The sequence below is a fragment of the Pseudopodoces humilis genome, chromosome 7, assembly GCF_049639895.1.
Source record: "Pseudopodoces humilis isolate 2021_Gansu_Grassland_sample_001 chromosome 7, ASM4963989v1, whole genome shotgun sequence".
NCBI classification, from domain to species: domain Eukaryota; kingdom Metazoa; phylum Chordata; class Aves; order Passeriformes; family Paridae; genus Pseudopodoces; species Pseudopodoces humilis.
In genome coordinates, this window is record NC_142206.1 from 26,948,530 (window position 1) to 26,973,933 (window position 25,404).

General features: G+C 44.4%; 2 protein-coding genes across 2 annotated transcripts in view; one reads left to right on the forward strand and one right to left on the reverse strand.

The window, feature by feature from the left end:
- The window catches only part of CDAN1 (codanin 1), a 31,736-nt gene extending 11,312 nt beyond the window's left edge, over nucleotides 1-20,424 (reverse strand). The window contains exons 1-17 of the mRNA XM_005522601.3: nucleotides 20,216-20,424; nucleotides 16,884-17,584; nucleotides 15,141-15,365; nucleotides 12,632-12,825; nucleotides 12,087-12,206; nucleotides 11,108-11,186; nucleotides 10,589-10,709; nucleotides 9,487-9,596; nucleotides 8,702-8,791; nucleotides 7,555-7,630; nucleotides 5,399-5,607; nucleotides 4,667-4,781; nucleotides 3,723-3,866; nucleotides 2,943-3,109; nucleotides 2,307-2,388; nucleotides 1,551-1,640; nucleotides 408-462 (exon numbers count right to left, since the gene is read on the reverse strand). Coding sequence (XP_005522658.2) covers nucleotides 408-462; nucleotides 1,551-1,640; nucleotides 2,307-2,388; nucleotides 2,943-3,109; nucleotides 3,723-3,866; nucleotides 4,667-4,781; nucleotides 5,399-5,607; nucleotides 7,555-7,630; nucleotides 8,702-8,791; nucleotides 9,487-9,596; nucleotides 10,589-10,709; nucleotides 11,108-11,186; nucleotides 12,087-12,206; nucleotides 12,632-12,825; nucleotides 15,141-15,365; nucleotides 16,884-17,584; nucleotides 20,216-20,311 — 2,674 coding nt within the window. The 5' untranslated portion in view covers nucleotides 20,312-20,424. The remainder of the gene's footprint in view (nucleotides 1-407; nucleotides 463-1,550; nucleotides 1,641-2,306; nucleotides 2,389-2,942; nucleotides 3,110-3,722; nucleotides 3,867-4,666; nucleotides 4,782-5,398; nucleotides 5,608-7,554; nucleotides 7,631-8,701; nucleotides 8,792-9,486; nucleotides 9,597-10,588; nucleotides 10,710-11,107; nucleotides 11,187-12,086; nucleotides 12,207-12,631; nucleotides 12,826-15,140; nucleotides 15,366-16,883; nucleotides 17,585-20,215) is intronic.
- A 1-nt stretch (nucleotide 20,425) lies between these two features.
- Nucleotides 20,426-23,691, forward strand: LOC102110697 (uncharacterized). The gene is made up of 2 exons (XM_005522602.3): nucleotides 20,426-21,116; nucleotides 21,841-23,691. The coding sequence occupies exons 1-2, from the start codon at nucleotides 20,663-20,665 to the stop codon at nucleotides 22,497-22,499; spliced, it is 1,113 nt and encodes a 370-aa protein (XP_005522659.2). The 5' UTR covers nucleotides 20,426-20,662; the 3' UTR covers nucleotides 22,500-23,691.
- The last annotated feature ends 1,713 nt before the right edge of the window (nucleotides 23,692-25,404 follow it).

The window sequence follows — 25,404 nt, forward strand, 5'->3', positions numbered from 1 at the left end:
CCCCTCTGCCTGGCAGCAGAAATATGCTCAAGGATCAAGACATTCCATGCAGTACAAACACCTCTTCCTATACCTAGGATGGAAAAGTAGTGTTGTTATAATGCTTCCTTACAGCTTGTGAGGGGTGGCTTCCCCTGTCCCTCTGGAATCAAGCTCTGTGGATCAACTATCCTGAGTATGTAGCCTCCCTCCCCCAGCTTCACCAGATACTATCCACAGCTGCAGGAGCTCCTGCAATACAGCTTCTTATCAAGGTTCTTGTATACACAACTGAGACCTTAAGTTGTGAGGAGGAGTAAGAAAGGTGATCCAAGGACTCACAGTACCAAACAACAAATAGAAACAACTGGCTGAAAAAAGTAAATACATACTAATATGTAGACAGCAAAAATAAGTGAAATACTCACCAAGATAGGGACAGCAAGTATAAAGTAACTGCTGATCCACCAAGGGTACAAAGTCCTGGTGAGAAAATGAAGGAAATGCTGAAAGGATACAGCACAAAAGAAGCAGTCTTCAAGTCAGAAATCCCATACATGTGGTCACAGGCAGGTTTCAGGGCTACCTTTCCATTAAAACAATAGCTGGATTCCAAGTACACAGTAAAATTATGAACTTTGCAGCCCAAGTCCAGCCCTGTAACAGAGAATGAGCTGCTCTTCATTTTATTAGTGTAGCTCAGCCTTTGCCCTGATCACTATCAATGCCCAGCTAAAGGCTGGGTTAAAGAAGGGAACTGTGACTGTTGCCACAGCTCATAAGGGAGAAACATTTCCATGGTAGAAAATAAATGAGGCCCATCTGCTATGCAGATGTATTGTAGCTGTATGCTATTACACCTCCACAAGTGCCTTCCTCCAGACTCACTGGAACACGATGCCAGCGTGGAGAAATGTCACCTCAGTATCAACACAGCACAGGCAGGGCCATGGGAGGAACAGGAATTTCTGATCCCATCCACCAAGGCAATATTTCTTAGCATCCATACCCCTTTTCCATGGAATACTATATATCTCCTTGAATGTCTAGGAATTACCTGAAACATCACACATGCCATACCCTCACCTCCTTTCCTGCTTGCTCATACCATTTGCAGTTCAGCCACCCTTAATCATGACACTGGAAAACAGGTGATCTCACAAACAGCAACCTTGCTCTTACACTCCCACATTTCTATTTCTGTTCAGCATTACTTTTGCTTATTTCTGGGAAGAGCTACAGTTCTACCAGCTCACCTTGCAGGAAAACAGCATCTGATCCTCCAGCATAACTTGGCACCTGTTCTGCAAATTACTGCAGCAGGTGAGATGGCTCTTGCCTGACAGAAAACCCAGAGCTGTAACACGGAGTTCACAACCCATAACACAGATGCAATGCAACTGAGGAACGTGGACAAACTGGGCATCACATCCACTAGTCTCCATATGCTCAGTTGCTCATGTGCAGCTGCCCTGAAGCCAAACTCCTGAAAAAAATCTTAGAACTCCTGAGGAAGTGGTAGGTCCATCTTCACCCACAGATTTAGAGGACATGCTGCTGCACTAACTCACCAAAGCCTGAGCAGATGTCACAGTATCCATCATAAATCTCTCCTGCCTGTCATCAGTAGTAAAAAACAACTCTTCAGGGACTGATGGAACCTGAAACAGAAAACCCAACAGCTGCAATCCAAAAGACAGTCAGTAACTTCCACCGTTTCTGATAACAGACCCTGCCACCCACAAAAGAGAACCCCTAGCACTAAGGATCCTCTTGCCTTGAGAAGAATTTTCCATTAAATTAAAGACTTATTGTGATCAGAGTAACAAAAGCCACCTTCCTTACCCTCCCCATACAACATCTTCCACATTTCCAACAGGTTCCTGCTAAGTAATTAACTTGCTTCCAACTGGAGGCACAAAAGAATTTTACAAGTTCATCACACACCATCCCTCTATCTAATAAAATCCACAGAAACTCAAGGCTGACAGCCAGCGCACCACCTTTGTGACAAGAGCTTCCAGTTCTAACAGGAACCAGCTGCCAATTCTCTTACAAGGCTGAAGATTAGTAAGTACAGAATGTGTTTCAGATGCAATTGCAATTCCTATCAGAAAAAAACCTGTTGCTTCACACAAATCCACTGAAGGAAAATAATTCTCCACTATAATACAGTTATTCTTTAAGCCCCATACCAATGTAAAAAACCCATGATAAAACAACAAACTACTGTATTGAATTGTTTTAATTAATTTCAATACTATTTTGTGTTGAGTTCTGTGCCCTTTTTCTTCAGAGAAGAGTTACATGCACACAGGAGACACTACCTGAAAAAGCCAACCCAGAACTGCAAGGATCAGCAGTTTGTTCAGGAAACTCATCTCCTTCTCTTCAGAAAGGACCATTAACCTGCCATGCAGCAGAAGCAGCAAGAAAGAATGTCAGTTTTCAGCAGCTCTATTTTCACTAAGGAAAACATTCTCTAACCATTCACTTACCAATTACACTATCTATCACCATGAACACATTCCTTGCATGTCTGCCTAAAGAGAGAGTAAGCTCTACTTTTTTGTATGCACCTGCATTACAACATCCTGTCTTAAGTTTACACTAGACAAGCCATTCTCTAGAATGTGCTTCAAATTTTCCTCATGTATCTAGGAAATAAAATTAGAAAATTATTTAGGCATTGGAAACCTCATAGGTTTAAGGTCAAAATTCAAGCTGCAGCTGGAAGGTCAATCACAGCTGCAGATGTAGAGTGATCAACTGGGATTTAAAGATTTTATTTACTTGATAAAAAATACATATTTGAATCAAGTATTAATCCCCAAGTTGAGGCTGTGTTGTCTTTGCAGCTTTATCTAAGATAAAAAGTATGCATGATTTGCATCAAAAAAAAAAAAAAAATATCAAACATTCACTGAATAGTTCTTTATAGATATAGCTTCCTAGGCTCTTACCTGTATACCTGCAGCAAGAGACCAAACACTTTCCTGTAATAATCAAGGAAAGGAGCAATATGATCCACAAGGGAAAGGTACTCCACAATCCAAGGAATAGTGAGGACAGAACGTTGATCCCGAATAGATTGTCTCAGAAGCTTTAATATATCCAGTGCAGGCAGGGTCTTAAAGGACAAGAGAAGTTAAAGCAGCGGTTTGAAGTTACCTTTTGATACTTATAGAAAAACTTTTATCTGTATCTTGAATTTTCTTTCTAGCATTTCATCTTCTGTACTGGTGACTTCTGGCTAACAAAAACGCTTATCTGCACATGACCAGAGGTAAAAACTAAACTATGACTGCAACCAAAGGGGACTTTCAAAAAAGCAAGGCTAAAAGCCTGACTATGTACAAAGTGGAGTCAAGGTCTAATGCTTCCATTCAGTGATACACTGCTGGGAGATGAGTGCAAAACTAACACAGCCAGTCCTGGTAGCTGGATTTTATGCCATAAATACAAGTTGTCTTAGCTAGGTGAAAGTTTTGGTATGACAGACCCAGATTAGCAGAAATAACAGAAGACTGAGTACCTTACCATTGGCACACTGCTCCCTCTTTTCGAGGTTACACAAATTCTTTTCTCCTTTGTTCCCAACCCCAGAATAAGCAGCAGGGACACAGAAGCATACAACATCATCCCAGGAAGCACTGGATCACTTTAAAAGTGCATGACCACACACAATCCTTCTTGGGCTAGAAAAAGTGCCTGTCAAGCAAATGCAATGCTCAGTTTCTTACTTGGTTTCTCAGCACCAACGCGGAATCTTGCAAGTCGCTGGTTGGCTGCTCCGCAGTGCGATAGGGCAGGAAAACAAGAAAGCCCAGGAACTTGGCAAGGAGTCGGAGACTCAACAGGGCCACGGTGAAACGCTTCTTTTCATCCTAAAGTGAGGGAAAGCAAGCTGAGTCAATGCTTCCCTACACTGGCAAAGCAAATGCCTATGCTAAACTTCCATTATGCAAAAGGGCCACTTCATCACTGCTTTTAATAAAGATAAGTTTCCAAAATACACATTTGTCAAGCATTTTTAGTTGCTTCTGTCTCCACTGCTTCACTTCTTCACTAAAGAAGGAATTATTTAAGAGCTTTCTAAAAGAAGCAGCTGCTCAATCATAACTTTGCCTTAAGAACTTTAGAGTCAATGAGAGGCAGGGCTGATCTCACATTGTCTCCTTTATAGCACTACCACTCTGCAAATCTCCACGAACCTTTGGCTGCTACTTGGCTAATAGGCTATAAGCTGTGACACCCCTGATACGTAGACTTGAGTGAAGAAACACCTGTACACCTTTGAACAGGGATGACCACAAATTCAATGTAACTAAAATCTTTCTATATGGAAAAGCAACAAGGAACTTATTCCAATGGGATGCCACAGCTGAACTTGGTTATTTCATTGATCTAACAGGTTATAACAACACAAAGAGGAGACTTTCACTCTCTCAACTATTGTGCACTCATGACAGTTCTACAAAGCACCCTGAAGCATGCAAGTAAGTGGCAAGGGGCTCAGACAAACAGGCAAATTACAGAGTTATGATAAAACCAAATTAAGAAGCTCTTGTCCTGTAAATACAGTGGTGGAAGCTCCAAGCAACTCACAGTCAAGCCAGTAATTGTCTGACTACTGGAACAGCTCAGAGAAGTTCCTGACAGATGTGTTTGCACAAAGCAAGCCTACCTGCTCCTCCATATCTGCTTCCCCATCGCTGTGCTCGTGCTCCACCAGAGTAAGGCCATTCAGATCAAGTATCTTCAGGCACAGACTATCCATCAGGTGATGATTGAACTGGTAGCTTCAGCAAAAGATGGTGATGAGTCAGACTGGGCTGAAAACAGCAGTAAAACCTCAACTAACACACTGCAAAATTTTAAGCTTGTCTTGTGAGTTGTAACAAGCATCAGCAGACATACAGCATAACAGACTGACAGAAGAGAAAGCAAGAGAGAAGACTTAGGACTGGCTGACCACCTTCATTTCCACTCTTCTTTTATACTTTTTCAGAGATGCTATGTAACAAGTCTCAGCATAAGGATAATAAAATTGATCTGCCAAAGGAGGAATCTATAAAACAACTGAATTTAAGATCAAAATCTCCCATAGATGACAGTTCCCCCATGCTGTGAATTGTGAAAAACTCATTAAACAAAGCCCTTAATCTGGCCTCATCCTGTACACCTTGGCTTCATGCACTATTACACAAGAAGCATTTATCCAGTCCAATGTCCTTGCTAGGTAGCACTGGGAAATGCTGACAGCTCCAAGAAAATATTGTGGGATTATACAAGAAAAATCATTACCATATAATCTAGTCCCAGTTTTTCCGGATAACTCCCTGCTGCATGAGAAATATGCTGGTGCTTCCACTGCCCACACATTTCACAGAGGGAACAGCAAGCACAGGCTGCTCACCTTCCAGCACTGAGGATGAAGTCCCTGAAGAATTGTTGGCACCCTGGGAACGAAGGGGGTGGACAAGGCCCTCTGATGCTCTGAGGAACAACAAATCTTTCCTGCAGCCTCTTCAGACGGCTCAGATTATCAGAACCCAGCATATTAAGGACATCCTGGTCTGGAGTGTCTCCCCAGCTTGCACCACCACTGACAGGACCTTTGCACATCTTTAGGAGACAGAAAGAGTAGCAAGGTGGAATATTTGTAACAAGGCATCATTTCACTTCATCTCTCACCCAGCATATTATCCCTTCCTCTCAAGACTGTTTTTGGAGTAATCCAAGCATGATCTTTCCTGGTGCCCACATACGGAGCAACTCTTCCCCATGCCAAAACATGCTACCCACCTTGACCATAAATAGCCTAGAGGTCTTGTGAGAGATGGAATTCCATCCCTACACATCTAACTAGGGCATATCTAGCAGGCTAAGTGTGGATGTGTGGAGAGAACACCTATCACCCTCATATCTCATTGAACCACTCAGTAGGCTCTTTAGCTCAGTCTCCAAGGCCCATGATGCTGCACCACACATTCCCAGAGCAGGTTTTCCTGGAACTTCCACAGAGTTAAATAAAATTTAAAAATTAATGCCCCACTGCCTCAAACACACATATACAACTCAAGAGTCAGAGAATTACAGAACTGTTTAGAAGGGGCCCCTTGGATCATCTAATTCAACCCTCTTGTTCAGTCAGGTCAGCCTCCTGACCTGTTAGTGAACACTATCAATCTTAGAGAAAAATCTTGCCCTCTCTTCTTCATTCCCTCTCAGCAGGTATTTATAACAGTGCTAGGACAACTTGGAACCTTCTCTTCTCCATGCTGAATATCCCCAGCTCTCAGCTTCTTCCAGTACAAAGAATGATTGGTGCCTTAATAATTTACATGGCCCTGAGCTGGACTTGCTCTAGTAAGTCTGTAAGTCTTTCCTTGAGCTGGTGAGCCCAAGACTGGACACAGCACTTCAGACATAACCTAGCAAATGCTCAGCAACAGGAAAAGTTGACTGCATATCCCTACATCTAAGTCATGGTAGTTTTAACGAGAGAGATCATAATGAAAAGCAACATTTAAGAATGTCTATCAAGTGAGCAAGTACTTGGTCCGTTTATTCTAAATGGAGTTTCCTCACCTTCTCAAGGGAGAACCTTGCTACACTTCTCTACCTTTAAACTATCAGGCCTTGACACAAGTTCTCAGTCTCGGTTCATTTCTGCAAGAGTATCATAATACACACAAGATTCTGCAAATCACTTTCCAGACACCTTGGATCCATTGAAGACACTCAGCTATCAGTTTAGATCTTTGGCTACCCTTGTGAAATCCTGCATTCTTCATTAAGAAGACACAGATACAAAGGAGAAATAGAGCACCTAGGACTAATTAAATCCCATTGATGCAACAAACTTAATCTTACCTGTTTCCCACAATTTCCACAAACACACCCATACAATCAGACAGGACACTGATGCAAACTCAGACTTGACACTAGAAGAATTTACAACATTCCAATAGCTTGCATGCAACTTGCTGGCAATGAGTGTGGGCCAATACTCAAGGTGAGGTTTTGTGGCTGTTTTGCTCTCCAAAAGGTGCCCACCAATAAGCCAGGCTTGAAATTGGCCAAAACCACCCCCCTCTAAACTACAACAGCAATACTGTACCAAAACCAGCCTGTTGAGTGTTACACAGAACCACCTGAGATTTTTTGCACTCATGCTGCTAACAAACATAATTGGGAACCTCTGCATTTAACAAATGTCAAAATACATCCCTAAAATCTCTAGAAACTATAACTGTCTAATTCTAAATTAAAATTTTTAATTCTAAAATTAGAAGGTCAAAGTAAATAGCCATGAAGAATGAATGCTTACAGCTCATGAAATTCTCAGTGTGCCTTATTCCTGATTTATAGAGACTTCATTGGTAATTTAGCACTGATTACTTCTGAAGAAGGAAAGAAATTCCCATCCTGAAAACTTGTTTCTTCCCCAAAAAAGTTCCAATAGGAAAATATCAAAGAAGCTTACAAGACACAGCTTGCTTTCTCAGGCCCAGGAAGGATCAAATCAGCTTTGATGTATACAATCATTAAAAAACCCAAGTCATTTACCTGGATAAGCTGTTTCTGAAAGAGCCTGGCAAAATGGCTGTGGTTGCAGGTTGCAGATAGGTGAGCCATCATGGCCCTGCGAAGGAAAACATTATAAAATTCTGACTGGAACTTTGTGGTACAAAAAACAGTGTTCTAAGCTCAAACTATACCAAAAACATTAAAAAAAAAGCTTTTAAGAACGCAATCTCCAAAGGCCATTGAAAAAAAACAGTATCTTTATACCCCAGTTTTCCAAGCACTGAGCCCCACCTGCAGCTGACATGGAAACAAAAATTCTCCCTGAGCACCTGCAGAGTAAACGCAGCTCTAGATATAAAAAGAATCTCTTCCTTTCCTTCAATAATGCTGTTATTTAGTAAAAAAGAATAAACTCATTCAGCTCCCACTCTTCCTTGCTCAGAACAGTAAGTTGAGAGTTAACACATATGGAAGTAAGGAAACAGAAATGGTACTACTTCTGATGCCCCAAAATTTCTCAGTTTAAGCCTCAGCTTTGTTTTGCTCTTGTGGTGAAAAGCCACCTACATACATGTAACTTGAGTAGGCTGGTGGTTGAGACTAACACAGAAACCCACAAGGCAACTGCTTTCAACGCTATAATAGTGTCTTTTTATATACTGCATTTTGATAAAGCAATAAAGGAACAAAACTGTCTGCTTTCCCCAGAAAGAGACACAGTTGTCTTGTTTTCAGAGCAAATGCCCTAGGCCCCCTGAAATAATTAGAAGAGCTAACAGCTTCTGCACACATTGTTATGTTCTTATATTCACCTCTCCTCGCCTAAGAGGAGTCAGACATGGGAAGTACGACATGCACACACAAATGTACACAATAACAATGTTCAGACAACAATACACTGGTTTTGAGAGTAGCTCCTTCTGTGATTTTGAAAGGGAAGAAGCAACATCAAGACTGATCAAATTAGGCCCTTCCCACTTATGGCTTGTTTCTTTAGGATAACTGTTGATACTTTTAAATTCAGAAGCAAGTGTACATGGGCAGTCTCCTCCAAGCAGCACACAGCCCCCTACAGATTAGTGCACAGGACCAGGCAGAACATGGAACTAAGGATGCCAAGTGCAGTATGATTCAACAGCAATCCAGATCCATTAAAGAGCTAGCTGAAACTGCATAAGACTCCTACCTGATCTTGCTGCCCAGAACTCTTTCAAAGTCCCAGCCAGTTTTCTCATGGTTATCCTCCCATTCACGCAGAAGTTCATAAAATATATCCCTGTGAATCAAGGTATTTAAGGGAATGAATTCTCACTCTTCAAAATTTGAAGCAACAACTGAACATTAATTGCTCCAAAGCTCCCCAGCAAGAATCTACCTCAGATTAAATAACTCCAGCCTCCAAGCATTCAGATACCTTTGAAAAACTCATAAATGTTAGCAGTACTTCAGTGAGTTTCCATTTTCCATGTCTTTGACAGCAAGTACTTAAGCTTGTTATGCCCAATCTATGATGGAATGACCAAAGCAGCCATTACCAGACAGACATAGGGAAGACTGAGAGGCAGGAAAGAATAAGCCACATGAAGTAATACCTATGAGAAAAAGAAAAGGACCAAGACAACTCATCATTCTGCCCTCACCCTGTTGCTGCAAGCATGGAGGGAGGCGGCAGGAAGAACAAAAGCATACCAGATTTATATGCAGAAGCAATCCAGTAGGCTGACACACTGTACTGGCATTATCAGAAGTCTCAATAACTCCTGAAGAATTAGGCTGTTCTTCTCTAAAGACATTTACCATTTAGCTCCTGCAGTCAATATGGACAAAGACTTTTTTCGTTTAATTAGAGCAAAAATTTCAAGATTTATTTCTACAGCACGTAGCATACACAAGACATTCTTAATATCCTTTGTTCACAATCATGCAAAGCTTATACCCTGTGAGCATCCAGGAAAAGTAGAAGAAACTTACCTTTGTTTCTTAAATATGTGAAATGCTCTGTCACTGGGAAAGTTAGAGCGATTATCAGTTTCTGGCTGAAAAGAAACAGACTGTACAGAGCATGGCAGCAGGAGAGACACCTGTTAAAATATAAAGGCAGCCATTAAGTTAATGGAAGTCTCTAAACAATCTGAGACCCAGAAAAAAGCAGGGAAAAGGCATGATGAGGAAACAAATATCACTAGCTGAGTTGCTCAGGCACACTACTTCCCATTTGCTGACTACTAGCAAACACTAACAGTTTTACAATATACATTAGGGGACAGAGGCAGTCACTCAACATTAGGAGAAAAAAGTATCTGGTCTCCTTAAATCTCTGCTGAACAGATTGCAACCAGTATTGATACAGTGTAGAAAGACCCACAAATTGTTGAGGTATACCTTCAATATAGGGCTTGAGAAAATTCAGGATCCTGGCTGGCAGTTTTTGTCAGCTTACTCTTTCTCCAATTAAAAAGCCTGTTCTTCAAGTAACAAGACCTTTATTTAAAAGTTTAAAGCTCAGCTACTGACATGTCCCAGTCTCAGTACACTGCCCTTTCTTTGCCAAGTGTAACTGGGATGAAATGAGATACAAAATATATTTCTACCATTCAGTTCCTACCAAGCAAATTGGTTCTCCAACCCAGCTGATCACACAAGGGAACCATTTTTCCCTGTCTGGATTGCCTCCTGTGAAATATTGTTGGCCTAAAAGGAGTCCATATCTATCAAAGTAATCCACATCTTTGAAACTACCTTCTGATATTGCACCCAACTAAGCATTCTCCTGGGATCCATGTTTATTAGGTGAGAATTCCAAAAGGAAAACTTGACCCTATCGAAGTCACTGGCTGAGGTCAGAGCCTGGAGCACAATGCAAGGCTGGCCAGCAGTGATTCACAGCTAACACTCATTGAGCCCAGCAACTCACCCACCCACTGACAAGGAAAAAAAGTAGCTTTTAGACAGTTTCTAAAGACAACACAACAAGATGAAGTAGAAGGAATGAGACTTAACATCAAAGCCATTGCAAATGAAAGAACAACACAAAGACTTGAAGCAATGTCACTCGGGGTCTGCCAATTTTTACCTTGGCTGTGCTGCTTTCATAAGCCTGTCTGAGCCTCTTGTGCAAGGTGGGAGAAAACGATGCAATACGTTCATTTTCGGCCAAAAGCTTCAGCATCCCCTTTTCTAAATGGGAAATAATTCTGCCAAGATAATGGGGATAAAACTCAGAGAGACAGACAGACATAAACAACACCTGATCTGTTCTAAGGAAATGCTTATGCTTACGTTTTATGATGCTGCCAAGTAAGGAGTTCTAAACCACATGTACCCAGCAGGAAATCCTACCAGTATCTGTATTTGTTATCATTCTCATCTCTTGACTTTCCTTTTCTTGCACAATTACAACAAAGTTCAGTGGACAGATCTGTGCAAGGAAACCCCCAGACATCCAAATCCAGGTCGAGTTGCACATTTTGAAGAAAAATTCACAACTCTGTGCCTGTAACTGGTAAAGTTCTAAAACCCAAGCACACTTGGGTTCTCACACACAAATACAGATGCAAAATGCAGAAGCAGATGCAAAAAGAATTCAACTCACTCATATTGATAATCCAAGACTCGAACAGCAAAATAAACACAGTTGTGCACACTTTCAAAATGCTGTCTCCCTGTAACATCTAAGGGAGGAAAAGAAACATGAGACACCAGTACCTTTTACCATTTATAAACTAAAGGACCAACAATTAGTTTTTAAGGAAAGTAGGAACTGACATACTCAAAAATAATCTTCCATATCCCTATTCAATTTTCAGAAGTTTCCATTCCCTAGCCTTCCTACACTAAAGGCAATTGAATTATTTAATGCTGTATGAGTATTTTCTTTCTCAATGTTCTGAACAACAGTAAGCAGCTACAGGACAGGAAAAGTAGACCAACTACAAACAATCATAAAATTATGTTCCCATAGCTGAAGATTTCACATTCCAAATCTCAGCCCTAAGAACCAATGAGTAGCAAAACAAAGGTCAATCAAATTGAGGCATGTGGGGTGGAGGAGGGTGCGGTGAGTCTCATCCTAAAGCCACTCTTTTGTTGTAATATCCATATCAAAGTACTAATTGTGCATCGGGCTTAAGGCTCAATTTGCCAAAAAACAAATGCAACAATATGGCTGGGTCCTGTGCTCTCAGATCCAAACCTGAAGCTTAATAAACACATAGTTTATGGGTCAACAGCCCATCTGAGTTGCCAGATCAGTGGAGAAGCAACTCGAGCACATCTGTCCTTCTCTCTAAAAGTCAGTGTTAGGAAGTAGCTAAACAAATCTCACGCAATAGCAGAAAATTTCATAGTTTCAAGATTTTTTCATAGATTCAAACAGTTTCTAACAACCCCACTATCATACTGTGGAAGCACTTCCCATATATGCATGACTTTTGTCAGCATCTCAGATGAGTCCCACAGTGGTAATAAGGCATTTTTATGTAATTTAAGAATAACTGTCTAAGCTAAGCTACTCTATAACACTTTCTCCTTCTATGGAAGGAACATTTTTTCCCTTCATTACTACTACTTACCTCTATTTATTTCACTGATTTCAGGGTCACTATCCCCATCTTCTGCAGTAGAAGTGCCTTTAGATGTCAACAGTTGCAGAACAAAAAACAGTTCCAGAAAAATATTTGGTACCAGGTTTTCTGGGAGAGAGTAATTGAGATGTTAAAGATGGATTATTCAATACTGTTCTGCTTTAATACACAAAGGAAAAAAGATAGATTCCCATTCTGTGGTAGTCAGCAAAGAACTCTCTCCCCACAACACAATCACAGTGTAGATCAGCATAGGAAATATGTGTTAGGGAATAGCCTGGTTTCAGATGGGACATACAACTTCAGCCTACTGCAGCTCAGAGTACTGCATCAGGGTCACCTCTTTCCCTAAACTTCTACCAAGTATTCATTTATTTTAATAACTGTGTTGGCTTAGTTTATTTTTCCAGATGTCACTTGTTTGTACACTACAACTACCCCACAGCTTCCACTTCCCACTATCTCTCTCTCACAACACACATAGAAGTTCAAAGCTCAAAGAAAGGTCAATCTCACATCTTCTGTGTCCTCACCTGTTATACATGAAGAATAGAGCTGTGCCAGACACTCCAACTGTTTCTTGCAGGAAACCTTAGCAGGATTTGCACAGGTCACCAGATGGCTTTCAGCAGGAAGGCTGGCACTGCGAGTGTAGCTAGGCTTAGTTGGAGTACCAGGATCGAAAGATATCCCTGCAGGAGAAGACGCCTGGTGCAGCAATTTGCATCTGAAATTCAAGAGCAGCAACATAACCATGTGAGTGAGGATGACCAGCAGCAGCCATGCAGCCAGAAGAGGTCTTTTCTTCCTCTAGAAGTAGGAGGAAGCATGAAGGAAATCCTGCAATAACTCAGCCATGTCATTTACACTAACTAAAGCAGCTTTTAGCATGACAGTAACTTAAGTCATCTTTCTCTTACGGAGAATAGATCTTGGGGTTTGCAACCAAAAGACTCTAAACAATCCCATTCAAAGTCCAACTCTCTTAAAACAGTGTAGTACTTTGACCAAATTAACCAACTAACCTATGTTACTGCTTCTCTCATCTGAACTAATATTTGTTAAGGACAGGGAATCTGTTAGAGACCAGGTCCTAAAAATCTTTGCACATATGATTTCTGACAGTCAGACATTTTTAAAAACCTATGAAAATAAAGTTTTACATCCATACCTTTGTATGTAAGGTAATGACACGCTGAGAAGACCCAATACCTCTAAGTGGAACAGTGCAACAGCTAATGAAATCCCATTCTGGCAGGTTAAACAACAGAAAGAACAACCTACTTTGACTGCCGGATTCTAAATCAACAATGATCACTCAGTTAAATACGCAGACATTGTACAAAAATATATCTAGAGAGGTCATCCAAAATGCAGCACTGAGTAGCATACGTAAGAGACATGAGATAAAGGACACAAGCCAGTAACAGCAATATCAAATGACTGTCAAAGATTCCATGGAACATTTGCACTTGGAACATCACACCACATCTTAACACACCACCTCAAAAGTGAAATCTTTAATTCACTTTAAGGTCTCTGGGGAAGTCAGAAACATTTTTACCTGCAGCAAAGAACCTTTTCTATTGGCCTGTTTCTAGTGGGACTGCTGTGATGAAGAACAGTTGGTCCCAAAATGGAAGTAGAAAGATTACCAACAGCTCCCTTGCAATGAACATAATCAACCAACTGAAGAAAATTATTCATTAAGTACTTTGTGATCCCACCCAAGGGACGAGCCCACTGTTAAGTACTTTGTGACCTAACCCAAGGCAAGGCTCCAACAATGCAGTTAGACTCCGCTTCACTTCTGCCTGTGTTGTCATCTACCTCAGGATGAAATCCATCTTTTGCCCTTGCTCAAAGGGACCCAGCTGACAGAAGGCTGCTTCTGTACTTGATATATTACTTCTGTACTTCACCACCACTACTGAGGACACAACAGCAACTCCCAGCTTTCAAGTATGATGGGTCAGATGAGAATATCACTTCATGGGCAAGACCCAGCCCAGCACATACTGCTATTCCACTTACTTCAGTTGATACACATTATTGAGACATTTCAGGTAGAATTCAGACTGGAATAGGTGCTAGACTCAAGTGCAGAGTGGCAGGTTTGAATCCTGAGCAGTTCTGCTGCAGGTTCAGTACAAGCAGCAATTCATTAGACAATACTGGATGTGTTTCAGCCAGTTCTGGTCCCACTGACGTGAATGGCAAAACTTAGCAGGAAAAGAATTGCACCCATGTGTTCTGAGGAGTTTCCCCAAGAACAAAACCTACAAAGAACTGCAACAGTTCTGTCAGAAATTATAAACCATAAACAATAGAGCAAACTACTGCACTTCAGGTTTCTTTCTAAGTATCAATCTTCACAGACTAACAGTGGTAACATTCTACAAGCAATGAAAATCACATACTAACCAAACAGCAGAGACGAAATTAGAAGGTAGAATTCACCTCATCTGACAGCAATTTTCAACAGATAACTGCAGTAGTAATCTTTAAAACAGGATCTCAAGTGCCTGTGTGCTGTTTTCTGACTGCAAGCTTCTGTTAGTCTACCTACCTTGCAAAACCATTAACACTTTCCACACATTTTCATCACTAACTCATTTTCTCCAAACCAATGTGTCTTGGTGCAATCTTCAAACACAATCTAATTGCACCCAATTGTTTCACCTGTGGAATCTAAGGAAAAACGCACAGGAGATAGCCACACATACGAGCCCATGAAGAGGAAATCTCATAAAAGCAGTGAGGACTGACTAGACTTTTGAAGTGAGGGTCATTGTTCCAGAGTCAGCACACCTCTAAAATGACTAACATGAGCTAGGTGCACTAATTTCCTTGTCTGATACCACAGACACACTTGGCTTTAGGCAAATAACTGTTTAAGGTCACCAATATCTGTTTTGGATATTCTGTCATTTTCACTTTGTCCTGGCCATGCCCCTTCCTGGCTACTGCAAAAATGAACCCTGTCCTGGCTGGAACCAGAGCACAAGGGAATTAAGAATCACCCCCCTGCTCAGACTGTACCGTTCTTTCTTCAACATCTCCCTCTCCTCTTGAAGGCTGTTGCTTATCACAGATGAGAGGTTTCCCCCCTGGGCAGCAGTGAAGGCCTCAAGGCTTGACCCAGCTGACCAGCGAGCAGCTGGAGACCGGCTGACGGGCGTAGAAGTGAAACAGGTCTTTGGTTTTGAGAGGGGCCGCTCGGCACTCACAGGAGTTGGGTTGATTCGCCTCGATGGTTTGCTTTTGCTGAAAAAAAGAGAAGCAATTCCATTAAAATCAAGCTAAACAACAACAAAAAACTTAGGTCTCAAGACAGGTATGCAATCAACTCTCCAAGAGGAACCTAATGCTAAAACAAAATGGGTATCAAGTTGGGATATTGAATTTCTAAACTGTACCTACAGTTATCAATTCTATTCTGTCACTGAAAAAAAAAAGTCATGGAGCTATAGCCTGCCAAAAACAGCCTGCTAAACCTGCAGCAAAATTTATTATCAAATATCAAGCCATCTAACAGATAATACAGTGCCACACAACCCTTCCAAATGTTTCTAATTTGAAAGGACAGGATATGGCATTTTAGTAAGAAACTGCTGGTGAATTAGTTTCTAACATGACCAGGAGAAAAACAAAACCAAAATCAATCAAGTTGCCATTGTCTATCAGTTAGAGTCCAGGTTTCCAAGTTACATTGTAAGTTCAGGGAAACCCATCCTTCCTATATAAAATACTTAGATTCATCCTTGGTAAAGTAGCAAAAAACGCTAAAAAATGGAAATGGATACAGAAACAAAACGTCAAGGAAATGCTGGTGGCTACATATTGACTGCTAAGGCATTCTCAAAATCGCTGTAACATTGATATCCAAAGACTGGTGACCTCTTTCCTCCTCCTTTTTCCTAGTTGAGCATTAATGCAATTGAGGAAAGGAGACTTGCTGTCTGTGCTGGAAACACACCTTATCTCTTGGCCAAAGCCTCATCCAGAGGATCACCCACATCCAGCATCTGGATTTGCTGTACAGACTCACACATCTAATAATCTTTAGCTGTAATTTTCCATGTCCAGCTATAAAGTCCCACCTTCAGAGGCCACTGACCGACATAGAGAGCAAACAGGCTGACAGAAAGGTTTTATATTTGGTAATGAGGATTTTAAGGAATAAAAGAGAAAGACTAAAGTACTGAGGCAACCACAGCATAAACAGCTGCCCAGAAGCTTAGCCAAAGTCACCAAGGAGACCAGGGCTTGCTGCAGACCCAGAAGAACACAGCCTGCTATTTTGTCCACAATTAAACAGCACAAAGAAGCTGCACACTAACATCTGCTACCAGAAGCCACAGAAGGTCAATCCAAAAGCTTTTCTGCTAGCATCAGTAAAGCTGAAGAGCATTCCAGGACTGCTCTTCCTTACCATTAAATGAGAAAGGGGAAGAGCCGAGATAACGCTGACTTGTTAGAACATGCAAGGACAAAGGTGCTCAGCTTTGTATCAGCTGGGCTGTGCACTGGCAAGCTGCAGGCAGCATCACAAGCGAGAGGCTAAAGAGGTGTCTTGGGTGAGTCCATGGAGGGGAAACCTCACTCCCTGTCAAGGCAATATTCCCCTCCCTACATGGTGACCAGAACAAAGCAGTTCTGACCACGTTGCCCAGGTATTGTGCATTACAGCCTCTTCTGCATCTGGGCACGCACAACTGCTGGTCAAGGAGCTGCAACCTGCAGCACAGTCCCAGTGAGACAGCAAGGCAGACTTGCTCTTACTTTGTCCAGCCAGAGGCAGCACCCATGGGCGGAAACTCCTCCAAGTTGTTAAGGTTGAGCTGGCTGGGAAGGGATCTGGCAGGAACAAGAGGCACTTCACTCCGCTTCCTTCTCCCTCCGCTCCACGATCCACTGTCACTCTTTCCATCCTCCTCTTCAGCAAGGGAGCGCCCCAGGTCACGAGCTACCTGCCGGCCAGAGGCACCGACAGAGCTGCTGCCTTTCCTCCGGCCTCGTCTCACGGGCAGGGCTTCGGGCGTGGCCGCCAGGAAGCTCCCCAGGCTGGCCTTCTGAGAGGAGCGCTTCTCACCCTGGTGGAGCACAGGGCTGTGCCCAAAGCTCGGGCTGCTGCTGGAGACCACGCTGAGGAAATCACCACAAGGGCTAGACAGGTTTGAGCCAGAAAAGGAAGAGGAACCACTGGATGCTGCAGCAGGAGAAAAGCTGGTATCTGTGGTGCAGGTGGTCACTGAAGTCCTTTGAGAAAAGAGCTGCACTCGGCTGCTGGTTGCATGGCCTGCCCTCCTTTCTGACCCTGTCCTTTGGCTCCCATGGGCCTTGGAATTAGGAGTTTTAGCAGGAGTAGGGGGTCCATTAGTCAGGATCTGGCTGGTCTGCTCCCTTAAAAAATTTAGCAGAAAAGGCACAAAATCTTTCTGAAGCAAGCTAAGAGATACCAGCTTGTCATGGATGTGGTTCTCCTGCAAGAAAAGTAGACAAAAAGTTAATATAAAGATGCTACCTGTTTCTTTCTGTCCAAGTACCCAGATATATTTAAGTAGTAACTATGGGACTTCAATATACAATAAAAACCAACATGACTTGTCAAAGTAGGCCACTGAAATTCAAGCAACCATAGTGCTGGTCACAGACCTGAAAATCAGCCTACATATAAGCCATTTTGGCACAAGTTTTCAGATGGAGTCATTCACCTTGGTCTCTGACCGGAAAATAGTGCAACTGTTCCATGGAAATATCAGTAATACTCACTGAAGCTATGGCCAGGAAGGACTCGGAGCAAGTGACACCCCCGAGTTCAATATTTTGAAACCATCAGTACTGAAAGCATCTAATTCTAGCAGAAAAATCTAAAATCTGCAAGGTCTCTGTGCCCTATTTTTCTGTGAATGCCACCTGCTCCCACAGAGGGGTGCTATAACAACAACCGTTGAAGTACTTGGAGTCCTACAGCACCAAATACAAGACCAAAGCTGTTCTTCTATTCCAGTTAAATTATTTTGCTTGAGACCTCACATAGGTCTAAACAGAGACTGTGCAACTTCAGGGTACACGAAGTTTATACTTGAGAAACTTAAACAAAAGCCCCACCACTGACTCAACACATTTGAAATCTAAACAGGTGGTGGTGATCTTACACGGGTAAATCTAGACAAAAACAACTTCATAGTATATGCAGAGTTTGAAGTTTTGTACCCTGAGTAAAAATTCTTTTGTTCCTAACACTGCACTAGGTTTCTGTTTCCTCTCAATGGGATTCAGCAACATCTGCAACAACAGAAGTTTTCAAAGGCAGCAACTTTTTCCTTACTGATACTGAAAGCATGGCACACGTACTCCAGTCAAGTTATAGTCACAACTCTACTAGATGAAAAGCCCAAAAAGCAAACACTATTTCTGAAGGTGGTTTCTGCCTGAAAGAAAGCAGTGAAAGCATGCCTGGACTCACACAATCCTCAACACTTATACTAAAACTCATATTTGAAAACACGAGACCAATTCAGCTCCTTGGAGAAGCGTGAGATTCTGACACAGCCCGGATGACAAAGCCAAGCAGCCAACAGTCAGTGAAAAAGCACAGGTCAGAATACAAACCCCATGAGGTGTCAGAAGACCATCTCCAACCCAAAACTGCCATTAGAGCTAGAGCAAGGCATAGCCTAGCATTTCCTTCCCCTGGAATTAGCACAAGGGCATGAAGATGATTACAGTCTATGCTATGCATAAGGTTGGGTAGTTTCTCCAACTTGTCAGAGCACAACCTGTTGTCATTCATCTTTCTCTGTCCAAGTTAACCAAGGTTTGATTCCTCCATAACTGATAACAGCAACCTGTCAACAGCTGCCAGCTGCAAACCTCCCGCTTGCTTTCTCATGCTGCTCCCATACACTGCTCCCAACAGCAAAAGGCAGCAAGAAATTCCCTTGCAAGGGCAAACTTTTTGACCTCCACACCCCTCACCCACATAGCACTAGCTCAGCTGGCAGGATCTCAAACTTGATAATGTCCACAGGTCTGCTTCTGCAAGTCACAGCTGAAGAAATACCACACAGCATAAAAGTGCTGGTCCATTCTTCCCACACGTTCAAGACGATAGCAGTACCCGACTAACTCATGTGGGTGATACCAGTAAGCTTTAATACGAGGTAACACAACGCAAAGGGCTCAGGTAGAAGATGCCTTAAATACCAATTGTTTGTCTGTGTTATTCTCTATGTGAAATATAAGCACTCCTATTCTATCTACACTTACAAATGCTTTTATTTCCACAGGAACCCAAATCGTTCGTTACAGAACCCAGCCAACGAGCACTCTCTCCCAGCCCACAAAGATCCTCCCCAAGCGGGACGAGCATCCAGCCGGCAGGCGCGCTGGCGCCAGCACAGAGCCACGGCCAAGCCCCGGGCGCTGACAGCCTCGTCCTCCTCTCACCGCTACTTTTCCCTACAGCGACGCGGGAAGCGTCAGCCCCGGTGTCACCGCGTTCCCTCCGGACACCAGCTGCGCTGCGCTGCGCTGCCCGCCCCTCTCCTCGCTGGGTTCTGTGCTGGCACACGCCAGCCCGGGCTCCCGCCGCTTTCCCCCGGGCTCCCGCCGCTTTCCCCCGGGCTCCCGCCGCTTTCCCCCGGGCTCCCGCCGCTTTCCCCCGGGCTCCCGCCGCTTTCCCCCGGGCTCCCGCCGCTTCCCGCGCCCGCGGGGCCCGCCCCCCCGCTCCCGCCTCGGAGCCGCCCGGCGCCGGCGGCGCTGAGCTCCGGCGGGCGCAGCCCCGCGCATTCCAGCGGGCTCCTCACGCCTGCCGGGCAGCTCCCGGCGCAGTTCCCCGCCGGCGGCCTCGCCTTCCCGCCGCCGTGCCCGGAGCCCGCCCGCGCCGGGAGGCGGTGCCGCCGGCTGCTCGATGGCAGCTCGGCCCCAGCTGCGGAGCGGCACCTGACAGGGCCCCGGGCTGACCCACGCGGGCTTCGCGAGCAGCGCGGGGCGGACAAACTTTCCCGCACGGCCCCGGCCCGCGGCAGCGGAGGGCGCTGGGGGAGTGGCTGCGGGCCCGGCCCCGCCGGAGCCAGGGCGCTGCTGGCAGACGACCTCGCGCGCGTTACCTCAGCCGGGCGGTGGCCGGGGCCGTGCCGGAGCCACCGCACCACGGCGCTGACCGGCACCTCCTCCTGCAGCAGCAGCTCCAAAACCGCCGCCATTCCCGGCCCCGCTCCCGCCGAGCACGCGCACAACCCGCGCCGGGGGCGGGCCCGGCGTGTCCCCCCTTCCCGCGGGGGCGGCGCCGAGCGGGGATTCCCGCCGGGGAGGCGGGCGGGGGCCGCGCCCCCTCCCCATGTCAACACGCGGGGCACGGGGCGCCTGCGCCGGTCCGTGCGCGTCTTTTCCTCTCATGCGCGGTATTTCCTTCCCCAGCAGGGCTCGGGGCCCGGCCTAGCGGCGGCGGCACCCGCGAACCGGGGTGCAGGGAAGGGCAGCGGCGTCCCCATCCCCGCCCCCCCATCCCGCGGCTCTCCTCCCGCCCGCCCTCCCGCCGACACCCGCGGCGGAGGATGGCCGAAGACTCGCCGAAAAGGCGCAAGGCGAATTTCAACGAGGCGGAGACGGAGGTGCTGATCGAGCAGGTGCTGAAGCACGAGCAGCTGCTGTTCGCGGCGGGACCCGGCCGCGCCTCCGCGGGCCAGAAGCGGAAGGTGTGGGAGCTGATCCGGCACAAGGTGAACCCCGTTGCCGCCTGCCCCCGCGACGTGGAGGACCTGAAGAAGCGCTGGCGGGACCTGAAGCGCCGCGACCGCAGCAAGCTGTGCCGCCTCTCGCAGGGCTGCGGGCCGCCCGCGCCCCCCGCCCTCGGCCTCCTCCTGGCCCCCGAGGAGCTGCCGCCCGCCGCCGCGCCGCCCGCCCGCCGCCAGCGCCGCGCCTACGGCTCCCTGCTGCCCGCCGAGGCCGTGCCTATCGTGGGCGGCATCGACACGCTGGAGCTGCCCGGCGCCGTCGTGGGGGACATGGGTGAGTGCGGGAGCGACCCCCGCGGCAGCCCCGGTCTGCGGGGGAGCGGCGCTGCGTGCGCGCCGGGGCCGCGGGGACCGGCCCCGCAGGAAGGCTCTGGTTCGGAGCCTTGGAAAGGCAAACGTATATGGACGCACACAGAACTTCGTGCTCTAGGTCATAAAAGTGCCTGAGAGCAGCACCCAAGAGTAAAAACTGCGTCTCGTAACAGATGGTGCCCTTCCACGAGGCGTTAGACCCGGCCACCGATCTTCACTGTTGCAGTAATTATTCTTGCAAATGAAAAAAGCCATGGCAGCACGCAGGTCCAGCCAGTACAAAGTGCTGCGAGCACAATAACTTTGTACGTGCTGGAGATAATGTCCTAGCATGCTGGAATACCAAGGGATTCTTGCAATCACAATGTTTCAGCAATGCTCTTACTGTTTACTGCGTGCACGATAGAGCATGAAACGAGCTTGCAGTGAACTTTGGGTTCCTAAAGTTTGGCTTCTGTGGTGGTAAGGGAGCTGTAGTATGCAGATACACGGTCAGCTGGTGAATGCCACCTATTGAGGTAATTTGTATCCTAAAACCATCAAAGATAACATAGGGTGAGTTTAAAGTCTTGTTTCAAGGACTAACCTTAGTGCTTAGTGGATGAGAACATATATAACCGCTGAGGTTATGAAGTTTCTCACGCACTTTGCTTTGCTTTTCTTCTTCCCCCCCACCCCCCTTCTAGGGTTTAATGGCAGTCCTGGCCCATCTCATCAATCCAGTCTTGAGCAGATGAACCTCAAAGAAGAAATAGTAGTGAAGGTGGTAGAGCCAGAAGAAAGCTCTGAGGACATGGTAGCGGTTCCACCTAGTCAAGAACAACTGCCTTTTCTGGGGACATCAGGTGGTGGTTCCTCTGGGAAAGTAAAAGCCAAAACAAAAGGCAGGTCCCAGGCAGACCAAAATGAAATGACTGAAGAGGACCTACTGCAGATTCAGCAGACCCAAATACAGGTGATCCAGTCTGGCTTTGACAGTGTCAACCACAATCTTCAGCTGCTGCAGCAAGGCATGCAAGATCTGAGTAACAGCATCAGCATCATGGCACATACACTTGTGGCTATCAAGAACGTCTATGTGAAAAACAACACTGGCCCAACCACACATGCTACTGCATCTACTCAGACCACAGCTGGATACCTGAGCCCAGGATCCCCCCAGCTCTCCCCTGCTAAGGACAGAGCTAGAGCACAGGTGGCTGGAAGCAGCAGCAGAAGCAGCAGCTGCAGCTCCAGCTCCATGTCACAAGAACCAGGTCCTTCTGAGTTTCCTAGGCCCCCTCTGAGAACCATTAAGAAAGAACATCCAAATGGCTGCTACTACTTCTGCTTTGCAGATGTGTGAAAACTTGGGTATACATAAGAAGATTGTATTGTTGGGTGCTGATGTATGTTCTGCTCCGGCCTGTGACGTTGAAAGGAGCGAAGTGGACTTGCCTCCCATGTTTTTCCCAGTGGGAAACATTCTGCTATAGGTGGCATTAAACACTAATTACCAGTATCCAGTTAACTCTGTTGCAGTTGGCTAATAAATGTCTTTTCTTTATCCTCTTACTCTCTTAAAAATCCAAACATTTATTTTGACCAAGATTTTTGTCTGTATCATCCCTTGTTTAATGTCACCTTGTGAAAAATAAAAGGCATGAGAGTGAGGTAAAAAAGTAACATTATGGTTACTACCACCACTACATTATGGCTCCTACCATCAGGAGTTATTTTACACAAGTTACTTGGTTCTTGGATTAAACAAACCTCAGAAATAGCTGTTTTTTTTCAGTACGTCCCTTTTCTAATAGTTATAATGTTTCCTTGGTTATTGTTGAATTTTTTTAAGTCTGAGCTGTTCAAGGCATCACAGGAGGAGTTGGAGATAATTGCTTATTCTAGGAATGGTCTAGGACTGAGGCATTCTGAGGCATTTATGGGTGTCCTCCTCAGAATTCAATGTTAAGCGTGGCTGTTGTTTATTCCCAGCTTGTCAAATGCACCTTCTCTTCAGAGGCATCGTGTTTACTGCACTGGCAGGGTAGTCTCTTTTTTTGTCACACGGTTAAAGCAGAGAAGTACAGAAGAATGAGGAATGGATGAGTGATGCCTGTTTCTGACATAGGTTATATATAGGCTGTATCTTCATCTCATTTTGTAAGTCTTACGGAATCAGTACCACAGTATTTTAAATACAGAGAACAAAAAGCTTTGTATTGTTTTACATGATATGGAAGTTAGATTTGCCGTTGAATTACAGGAGGCCGGGGCTCATTTCATTCCAGACAAATGCTCCTGCATAGGTTAGGAAGCTCTCATTATCATTTCCTTCCTTGTAACTATAACCAAGGAAGAAGAAAGATGAGGAGCAAAATGTAACCTGGTGTCAACTCTGAAACAAGCAAAACTCATTTTATCTTCATGCCAAAAAGAAAGGCCATTTTGCATTTAGATAAGGAAAACTATTGTCACTGGCACTATTTTGTGTTTCAGGCTTATACATTAGAGCCACTCTACTTTGCACAATTCAGAGGTAGCAGAGTGCAATGTTCTTATATCTGGTGTCTGTACCAAAGGGCAAACAAAAACATTCTCCCCTGAAATTTTGTCCAATGACTTGAAAAATCATACAGGTTCTCTTCTTAAGCATTTATCAACAACATTTAAAAAAGTTCTACAGATAAAAGATTGCCTATAGCAATGACTAGCTGCCTCTAGTGTTACAGTCAATTTGCACAAGCAAATTCTTCTTCAGGAGGAAGAATTCTGCAGGATTTTAGCAAATCCTTCTGCAGGAACATAGAAAATACAATTATCATAGAGAATCACAATTTAATTCCTCTCCTAGAGGCCTAAGAATATGTAATAGCATAAGGTATGCCACTTTTGCAGTCAGCTTTGACTGAACACCACTGTATGAAAACGTACTTAATTTCTGCCCTTACACCATTTTGATGTACTGAATTAACTCACCTGCACTTCAAAAACTGCTGCCTACTAAAATGTGAATATGGGGTAATCAGTTGTTAGTGTTTCCCATCAGTATCACAGATGGAGTAAAATACGCAAATATCTCACAAAAATGAGATGTATGCATGTACAGCACAATGTTAATTGGTATTAATGCCTTGAAGAAGAGAAAGTTCTCTTTTCCAAGTTTACCTTAAAAAAAGATGGTACGGGTGATAGGTATTAAGAAATTGCTGAGTTTAAGAATGGCGAATAATTGATCCTTCTAAATTAGAATTTTGTTGTTAAAAGCTTTCCAAATTAACCTGTTGGAAGCATTATTTCTCTCCCATCAGCACAGATGGACTCTTGCACGGTTTTCTGTATTTTGTTTTCAAGGACAAAGAAGCTAATTCATGCTACCATGACATTCTAGGTAGAATAGCAAATACAATCTACCTGGTCCTTCTGGGCAGCAGTATGAGCTTATTCAGGTTGCAGCTGGAAGTTCTTACCTGTCTTTCTTTTGATATTTCTATTCTTTTTGCAACTGTTAATTCTTGAATTTCACGTACTACAGCATTTCTTGGGAGAGTTGACTTGTGTCTGCTCTCTCATGTTTCAGTACTGATTTACGTGAGAGGCAGCTACTGTGTGAGTAGAGAAGTGCAGCAAGATCCTGTGAGCAGAATGGGCAGATTTGATCTCCTGTATGAATGAAGACAAGCCAGGCAATGCTAAAAGACATTGTGGTGGTCAGACAAGAACCAGACCTCAACATCAGTCTACCACAGCATGTTTGTTCTGATCTTCTTTCTTCCTCTGTGTTTCAGTTGTACCACTAAAATATACTGAAGCCAGATCAAAATCACTCTTCCACTTCTGTTACATTCTAGATTTACATATTTTAAACAAAGAAAGAAACTGAGCTACCTCTCATTACTACAGAATGGGCAAAATTGTTATTTTCATCTTCCAATTAATACAGTTGGTTGCTATTTCTTTACACACCCTTTCTGTCATCAACTGATGGTTGTATTAGGAGCACTGAAATCACATGCACCATCCAGAAGCCATGCCATTAAGTTTCTGGCAGCTCTTAACAGACAGTGAAACATAATTTTCTTGGACTGTTACTGAGTAAATGAATTCCTAATTTGTTTCCTCTCCTGTGAAGCTGGAATAATAGAGGCTATTTGTATTAATCGCAAGAACTAATGACCTGGTCATAAAGCTTAATGAAAATACTGCCAATGATTTGAACAGAGGCAGAGCTGGCTTTAAATTTGCCTGAATGGATGGCATAACAGAGGTAA